The sequence below is a fragment of the Vicia villosa genome, linkage group LG7, assembly GCF_029867415.1.
Source record: "Vicia villosa cultivar HV-30 ecotype Madison, WI linkage group LG7, Vvil1.0, whole genome shotgun sequence".
NCBI lineage: Eukaryota > Viridiplantae > Streptophyta > Magnoliopsida > Fabales > Fabaceae > Vicia > Vicia villosa.
The window spans coordinates 123,261,725-123,271,556 of record NC_081186.1 but is presented as its reverse complement, the minus strand read 5'-3'; the positions used below and the strand labels follow the sequence as shown (position 1 = coordinate 123,271,556).

Sequence of the window (9,832 nt, the reverse complement as noted above, 5' to 3'; positions counted from 1 at the left end):
AAGCCGATGAAAAGCATGAATGCACCGACCAAACCCATGGGTTTGACGGGCCAAATCATGAAGGCACCGGGCAGTAACGAAAAAATCAACCACATAATTAACCACTCCCGGGCATCGCTTGAATAACCCGAGGAGATGATGATGGTTTTTGAATATCACGAAGAGAAACTGCCGACTTAGATGATTAAAACAGCGGAGATGCACTCTGCGAATCCCCTAAAAACAAAGAAAGGCGTTTGAACTCACAAGATAAAGTCGCAATCGTACCTGATAAAGTCGGAATACGAAACGTCGCATCGTCTGACACGTCCTCCTCTAGGTGCCGCCATATACCCCTGGGCAATCATTAATCCGTGCCACGTCAGCGAGTGTTGATCACGCGCGGTTTCTCATCTCCCCCCACGAACGGCTCCATCCGAGCACAACCAATAGACGAGGACCAACTGAACATAGGCCGAGCGTTGGCAAAGTCGAATATCCTTGCTCGGAACTCCGACTTGGGGGGCTCCTATTCTGGACTGGGCCAAGATTCGGCCCAATCTACTTTCGGCCCACTTAACCTTGGGGGTCCAAACCATCCCATGGCCCACAAAGATAAAACAAGTGCTCGTCTACACAGTGCCCGGCACAAGCGCTCCCCGCGAGCTATCTGGTGCCCGGCGCACGCGCTCTCCGCGAGCACCTACTCCGCCGAGGACCCTACTCCTCGTGGGGTTCCTTCACACCCAACCCCCCGAATCATGCGGAGTCCACGTAGTCCCTAAAAGACCGTGTCTCCCTGAAACTTCGGAGTGGTTGACTAGGACGGAGAACACTCACGCATCTCCGGTATTTCCGCCTAAGAAACCTGGCAGTCTCCTAGTTGGGCCTGGAAATCCAGCCTAGTAGCGAGATCATGGCCCAACGCTGGGGGCTATAAATACCCTCTTTCACTAGAGGATCAGGTATTCAATCTATTCTAACCTTTAGCTTGTACTTGCACTCCCTTGCTCATTTTCTTACTTTGGCATCGGAGTACCTTGCAGGTACACCCCCCTTCACTTCTCAAAGACCTAGTTTCGAGCAGGCCGTGACGATCCTTCTGATCAGGTACGAAAAATACTAAACAAAAATTTCATGTGTTACACTTGATATCGAGCAGATAGACAAACTCTAGATGTCAGGACGACTAGCAGTTAAATATAATAAAGAATCAATTATATTCCAATACTTTGTTATATAAATGGGAACACCATATTCATCTTGATAAACATAATTTGAACCCATAAGAGTAGCAATCTCTTTGCAATTTTCCATCTAAAATTTCTTCAAGAGTTCTTTGCATTACTTGGAATGATTTATGAATATACCATTATGTGATTGCTTGATTTGTAGTATAAGAAAATAGTTCAGTTTATCTATCAAAGACATCTCAAATTCTCCTTACATCATTTTTGAAAATTCTTCACATAATTCTTTACTCGTTGATTAGAATATTATGTCATCAATATAAATTTGAACAAGTAAGGTGTTATTTTTTATGTTCTTGATGAACAATGTTGTATCATCCTTACCTTTGTCAAATCCTCTTTTACATAGAGAGTTTCTAAGTCTATCATTCCAAGACCTTGTTGCTTTTTTAAACCATAGAGAGCTTTCTTTAAATTATATACATGTGAAGGATTCTTAAAGTCTTCAAAGCCAAGAGGTTGATTAGCATAGACTTCTTCAGTGATGTATCCATTCAAGAATGCACTCTTTGTGTCTGTTTGGTATGACATAAAATTCAAGGAATAAGCATATGCAAGCAATAAACAAATAGATTCTAACCTTGCAACCGGAACAAATGTTTCATCAAAATTGATCCATTCTTCTTGATTATATATGATCGGTAAAATAACAAGTGTACTATTTTGTCTCTGTAGTAATAATAGGGAAATTCCCCGAATGTCGATCTCAAGGACTGCACGTTAATATCGAGTTTAAATAATGGTTCAATTAAACAAAAACTATATTTGGAGTTTTGTTTGCAAATTGTGACTAAAAATAATTAAAATAAGTAGAAAAGTAAATTGGCTTTTTGACAAATATGAGTATTATGCTAGGGTAAAGTGTGTGATTGTTCCTGTAATAACCTTGGATTTAGATCTCTTCAACAAATTCATAACCTTTAATTACCGGCCTTTAGATTATTTTCCCCTAAGTCCTTAGTGGGAAAACCTTTGAACATTCATCCTAACTCCTAAGTCCTTAGAGAATTATGATGAAATCAAGCCTTTATGTTATCAAGAGTTAACCGGTAACTATAGGGTATCCCTAGTCCTAGGTGATATCTACTATAGTCTAATCGTACAAAAAACCTTAACAACCACTGTCCAGCTGGTTGTTAACCGTAAATCAATCTTGTTGGTCCGACAAAGAAAGCATAAAAACCTTGTACAATTAAATTGAATAAGAAAACAAATCTATTGATGAACTCAGGAATTCAAAATCATTACAGAATCAAATCAGGGACACCCCTAGCATTAGGGTTTAGTTACTCATATTGTTCAAAGAAAACAAAATATAAAATAGATACATTACAAGAATTGAGATGAAAGTTGATCTTCAATCGCTTCCGTTCATGAAGACTTTCTTCTCTCCCAAACCCTTGTTTTGTCCAATCTTCAATCGTGTCTTCTCCTCGCAAAAAAGTCCCCTTTTTCATCATTAAAACTCTTCTATATAGTGGATACTCACTTAGGTTGTTTGGAAGTACCCAAAATTCCCCCACAGCTTAACCCATGGAAAAAATATGAAAAAATCATAAAATCAGCGTCACATGCTGACACGGGCCGTGTCAGCCAACACGGGCACCCGTGTCAGACTTTTGTCATCTTAAAACTTATTTTTTTCTCCCAGGCCTCCTGACACGGGTGCCCGTGTCAGGTAACACGGCCCGTGTCAGCCCATAACTTCATATTTTGGCTTTGAGTTCTTCATCAAAGTTGTAGCCCTTTTCGTTAGCGAAATTTTGCCACCAGAACCGCGTCAATCGGAGTTACGAAGCTCTAGTTATGATCAAAATACTACACACCTATCACGATGAGAAACATGCTGAAAATTTCCAGATCTCACACTTGCTAACACGAGTCGTGTCAGCCCCGTGACTTTCATCTTTGTTGCATTTTCTTGGCCACGCTTCATCCTAACACGGCCAGTTTCAGGTGACACAAGTGGTCGTGTCAGACCTCATGTAGCTTGATTTTTCACTTCCTTCGAAACTCCCCTTTTTGTACTTTTTCGCATTGATTTGTCTCGATTTATTCCTTTGAGCCTGCAAACAGTAAAATACACAACCAAAGCATAAAATGTAGAAGAATGAAGTAAAACGCTTGACAATATAAAGCAAAGACGACTAAAATCAATGGTAAATAAACGTGTAAAAACTATTTTAAACCATAGAGAGCTTTCTTTAAATTATATACATGTGAAGGATTCTTAAAGTCTTCAAAGCCAAGAGGTTGATTAGCATAGACTTCTTCAGTGATGTATCCATTCAAGAATGCACTCTTTGTGTCTGTTTGGTATGACATAAAATTCAAGGAATAAGCATATGCAAGCAATAAACAAATAGATTCTAACCTTGCAACCGGAACAAATGTTTCATCAAAATTGATCCATTCTTCTTGATTATATCCTCGAGCCACAAATCTTGCCTTGTTTCGAACAATTATTTCATTCTCATCAAGCTTATTTTTAAACACCTATTTAGTTCCAATGATGTGTTTACCATTAGGTCTAGGGACAAGTTCCCAAACTTCGTTTCTTTCAAATTGGCTTAATTCTTCTTTCATGACAAGTATCCGTTGGTCATCCTTTAGTGCTTCATTAACCTTTGAAGGTTCAATTTGATAAACAAATTCCATGTTCAAGAAAGCATCCTTGAGATTGAGACGAGTAAATACTCCTTTTCTAATACCACCAATGATGTTGTCGATTGGGTGATCACGTTGGGTCCTTCATTCTTGAGGAAAATCATTTTGGTTATGCTCTTGTTGAGTAAATTAATTTTGATATCTAGACTGTTCAACATGGTTATCCTTGATGTTTCTTTCAATTGATATTTCGACTAAAACTTCATCATCACAAACCTAAAAAAGGTTTTGCGGAAGACATATTTACTCGGATCGATGAGTAAGTAACCTTAACCTGTTTTGATGTTAATTATAACTATAGAGTGTAATCCAAGAGAAAGGGTGACTTAGGTTTTATAAAATTTTCTCGTTATTTTGTAGATATTCTTTTCTTTTTATTTTTTCATAAATATGATGAAGAACTTAAAACAAAAATGCAGAAAATAAATAACATAAAAGTAAATGACACAAAATATTATTCTAGTTCTCCTTATAATCAATGGTACATCTAGTCCCTTCTCACCCCGTGAAGTATTTTCACTATGTTAGATCTTTGTATAGCCTCACACCAAGACTCTCCTACAATATTCTAACACTAACAAGAAAGAACACCACTCTCTTTTACAACACTTACGAACTCTACTTTCTGCTACAATTGCTTGTCACCACAATCTTGGTGAACAAGTTACAACAATGATAAAAAGTTTTGGCTACGCTCCAAAATTATGAGATTTTCATCTTCCATTTCAATAAAAAAACTTACAATAAAATAGAACTTTAGTGCTCAAATGTATGAAGAAACTTTTATCTGACAGATAAAAAATTATGTAGGAAATTTTTTTTAGAAGTTTGAATTTGAACACTGAAATTTGAATGATTTATTTGAAAATGTGAGTGAAAGAGGTAACTTTGAAATCTGATGTATTTTGGCTTAAATACATTCCATGATATCTCTAGAATTTGATGTAATGGTTTGGGGAAGAACCGTGAATAATTGCAATGCATTTGAATCATAAATAATTATGAATTTTACATTTTTTCGCAGGTGTAACCGGTTACACTTTTAGTGTAATATGTTACATTAGTTCAAACAGTAAAAAAAATATCAGGCAGAGATTTTGCATAACCGATTACACCAAAAGTGCAACTAGTAACACTATTAAAAAAATTGAGCTTTTGCCTTCCAAAAGGTATGGTTTGATATTGCATGATGTATGGATGATTTGGAAATCTTTAGACAAGATTAAATGAACATTTTTGGGCACCTAAGCTTTATATAAAGTGAATTGATATTGTAATTTATTTAATAATCAATTCTATTTTAATTTCAAATCATCTTAGCCTTTGCAATCTTAATCTTTATTTTGAACCTTGATTGGGATCTTTATCATTCTTTGATAGTTATTTGTCTTCATCAAAATCATATTCCAAGTTAAACTTTGTCTTCATATGGATGATTGAATGTCTGCAACATGATATGTCTTTACTTTAGCATGATGACCTATTTGTTGAATATTGTAAGCTCAATCCATAATGATCAATGTCAACAACTGAAGTAAAGTACATGGCACCAAAAAGGTCAAGCTACCAAAAGAAGCCTTATGGTTTATAAGATTTGTAAGAGAATTGGATGTTAAGTAATGTGGAGTTCGATTGCATTATGACAGTCATAATATATTTTATTTGGCCAACAATTAGGGGTATCATCCTAGGACCAAACAAACATATTGATGTAAGATTTTACAAATCAAATAGTTAAATACATATGGATAGATATTACTTGAAAATGTTCTTACTTCAGAGAATGCAGTTGATATGTTGACCAATTTAGTCATTAGTAGCAAGTTTAAATATTCTTTGAACTCATTGTATGTTTCGTAGTGTTAAGTATGAGACGTACCTCCCAAGTTTTTCAAGATCTCATCGTAAATTCTTCACAGGGATTTGATATTCCCCAATGTGTAGGTTGCTGCATATGGCTCATATTCAGACACAAAGAACATGATATAAAGGAATTCCAAATGGTTCTTAGGGCCAGCAATTTGTTGTACGTACGTGACTAGGGTGAGCGAGGGTAGTTGCCTCTACAGCACGATTCAAGAGTATTATTGTAAATTGAGTAGTAATATTATAAAGGGTTAAATATATTTTTGGTCCTTATAAATATCTCAAATTTTATTTTTAGTCCCTATTAAAAAATAACATATTTTGGTCCCTATAAATTTTTTTTGCATGCAGTTTTAGTCCCTATTATTCTCAAAAATTTTAAAAGTTGTTTAATTATCTTTTAACTTTTAAATCTTTGAATACTTTTTTTCATACATGTTTAGAATATTGTAAAATATTTATTTACCAAATTTAGAATTTTTTAAAATGGGAAGAATTTTTTTTTTAATCAAGAAATATATTATTGAGAGAACTAAGGGTTCTCCAACCCGATTACAAGAAGAAACGGGAAACCCCGACAAAAAGAAAGATTACTATCCAATTACACCTAAGAGAGAAAAAACAACGGTTCCTTACAAAACTCGTAAAAAGAATAATTGGGATGAGTAATTTTTCCGCAAAAGGATCACTTCCAAGCCATAAGTTTAACATTCCAAACGATATTGTTGATGTTCCATTCATCCTTCCGAAAGTACACCCCATTTAAGCAACCAAAGTGCCCAAGTGGTAGCGAGCCACACCAAATCCAATTTACAATCTCTAACTTTGTGATTATGAAAGAATAAGTGTCACTCCATAAAATTCGGTAAACACTCTTCCTCCGTCCTAACTCCTTTACCCACCCAAAAAGCTATCTCACTCCATTTCAAGAGGTCTTTTGTAGGAAGCCTATTAAGGAAAAGTCTCCACCCAAAAACCTTGAGTTTTTTTTAAAGAAATTTTTATAACGTTCTAAATACGTGTGCAAAATAATCATTAAAAAATACACATTAGTTTAACAGCATTGATCAAAAAGTTTTGCATAATAATTTTATAGAGATCAAAGCATGTCAATTTTTTTTATATGGACCAAAAACAAAATTTAGTAATTTATAGAAAAAAAACATATTTAATCCTAGTATATTTAATCCTAGTATTTAGTCCAAAAACATATCTATAGGTATTTTTAGTTGAACTGCATTCATAAAGTTGTTGTTCTTACAATATATTAGTTTTAGATTTCCCTAAGCATTGAGAACACAGTAATAAGAAACATAGTTGATTTAACAAAACATATATTTTTTTGGGACCATTTTTCTATTCATCAGTAAAAGTTGGGTAACGTACCTTTCACCAATTATATTGTAACATTTAATTTTATTCTATTTAATTAATTATTAATTAACATACTTTTTATTATTTTAAAAATATTTTACTCTATGGATAACTCTACCCATCTTTTTATGATGGGTACATAAGAATTAAATTTTTTTTTATCATTCTATTGTCTTTATTAAGTAATAATTTTTTTTAAACAGCGTGACATTTATTTTAAACTGGATGATATCTTTATATATAGCCGTCGGATTTGTTTCCATAAGAAACCTTGACCAATACTTTATAGTCTAGTAGAGAAGAAGATATGGAAGCGACATTTTCCTGGTGCATTATCCATTATCCAGTGTTGACATTATTGAACAAAAAATTCAAAGATCACACAAAAAAGACCAACAAATTGTCTAATTAATACGCAATAAAATAAACAATGAAAATCTCAGTAGTTTAGTGCCGGTTCCTACCTTCTTGCTTCCACTTGCAAATTTAGTTGTCGCCATGCACCGCATGCATAACACTGTTATTATTTTACTATATTTTTAATTTTTTTCTGCACTATAAAACCTCAGAACCCTCATCCTCAAACACATAAACACAATAACAATGGAAGGTTCAGTTCAAATTAATGTGACTGAATCTCATTCCAATGCTGACCAACAAAAGAAGCCAGTTTTATCATGGGATGAAATTATTGAAAGAAGTTTATCCAATTTTGGATGGATGGATTTCTTACAAGCTGTTCTTGTAGCAATTGCTATGTTTTTTGATGCACAGCAATCATTCATTAGTATTTACACTGATAATTACCCTAAATGGCATTGCACTAACACAACAACAAATTCATCATGCACTTCATCTTCTGATATTTGTAAACTCCCAAGATCTTCTTGGTCTTGGGACACACACCCTTCAAACACAATCATTTCTAATTGGAACCTTGAATGTGCTAGCACCTTCATCACTGGTTTACCACAGTCTTCTTTCTTCATAGGTTGTCTTCTTGGTTCTTCCATTCTTGCAGCATTAGCTGATTCATCTCTTGGTAGAAAAAACATGCTAATCCTTTCTTGTCTCTCAATGTCAATAACTTCCATGCTCATAGTCCTCTCCACCAATGTTTGGATTTACTCCGCCATGAAATTCTTGATCGGTTTCTGGCGTTCGTCGATTGGTACATGTGCTCTTGTTTTGCTTACGGAGAAAGTTAACGTTGACTGGCGATTCCGAGTTGGAATTGTTGAGTATTTTATGTTTACTATAGGGTACATGTCTTTACCTGGTTTCGCTTATGTTAACCGAAACTCGTCATGGAAATCTCTTTACTGTTGGTCGTCAATCCCTGGTGTAATTTACTCTATCATTGCTTATTTCTTCGTTACCGAGTCACCTAGGTGGCTTGTTATGCAAGGTAACGAGAAAGAAATTTCGAAAATGCTTAAAACGGTATCATCACAAGAAACTTCTTATGATGATAATAATAACGGTAATCTTGCTTCGAGATTACCAAAACCTCCCACAAAAGAAAAAGTTTCAATATTTCAACTTTACTCTTCAATAGGTGAATTGTTTCATAAAAGATGGGCTCTTAAGAGAATGATAGCTGTTATGATTCTTGCAACTGGTATTGGAATGGTTTATTATGGTATGCCACTAGCTGTTGGAAATTTGGGGTTCAACATTTATTTGGTTGGGGTGATTAGTGCTTCCATGGAAATACCTACGTGTGTAGCAATATATTTCTTGGAAAATTATCAAAGAAAACCTTCAGTTCTTGTTTTCTCGATCTTAAGTGGGATTTGTTCTGTGATGTGTGTTGTTGTTGAGCATAGAGTAGCAGCAGGTAAAGTGGTGTTGGCAATGGTTGCATTCTTTGGTGCTTGTACAGCTTATGATCTGTTTCTGATATACGTTATAGAGCTGTTTCCGACGCGCGTTAGAAACACAGCAACGTCGTTGGTGAGACAGTCTGTGGTGTTTGGTTGCATATTCTGTCCGTTTTTGATATCTGCTGGGAGGAAGAACAATATATTCTCATATGGAGTGTTTGGAGTTGTGATAATGTTATCCACTATTACATTGTTGTATCTGCCGGAAACTATAGGGATAGTTCTTTGTGATACTATGGAACAACAAGAGAAGAAAGAAATGGCTATGCTGAGTGATGAGATGCATCAACAGGAGATAACAGGAAATGTTGATGTGTAATTGTAAGAGGCAATTCATTTTCATCCAAACTAATTGATCCATATTTGTATGTTTTTAGTTGTATTTTCCTTTCTATATTCAATAGTGCTCAGTTAATAATGATAAATCTGATACTGTATTATGCATTTTACTTGTTTTATTTTTTGGGTTCATCTTTGGTTTGATCTTTCATCTATGGAATTAGGGGTGGCAAAACGGGTCGTGGCCCGCCGGGCCGGCCCGCGCACCCGCCAAAAAATGGCGGGTTGGGTTGGGATTTTAGCCCCGCCGCTCGCCAAAACCCGCCCCGCAAAAATCCGCCGCCCGCCATACCCGCCCCGCCAAAGCCCGCCGCCCGCCAAAACCCGCCTCTCTTCCAAAATTCACTATTTTTTTAGTTAATTCTAGTAATTTCAATTCTTAATGGTTTATTTTATACATTTATTTATAAATATATGTAATATTTTTTAAGTAAATTTGTTAAAAAGTTGTTTTTATAAAAAATTGTTTTA

The 9,832-nt window shown here is 35.3% G+C and overlaps 1 protein-coding gene across 1 annotated transcript; it reads left to right on the top strand.

Moving 5' to 3' along the window:
• The first annotated feature begins 7,739 nt into the window (after nt 1–7,739).
• LOC131618473 (organic cation/carnitine transporter 3-like) lies at nt 7,740–9,554 on the top strand. The gene has a single exon (XM_058889689.1). It carries the CDS (start codon nt 7,740–7,742, stop codon nt 9,339–9,341), a length of 1,602 nt encoding a protein of 533 aa, XP_058745672.1. The 3' UTR covers nt 9,342–9,554.
• The last annotated feature ends 278 nt before the right edge of the window (nt 9,555–9,832 follow it).

Excerpts from the sequence above, each read along its gene's own strand:
- LOC131618473 (XM_058889689.1), top strand. The coding sequence starts at position 7,740 with ATGGAAGGTTCAGTTCAAATTAATGTGACTGAATCTCATTCCAATGCT.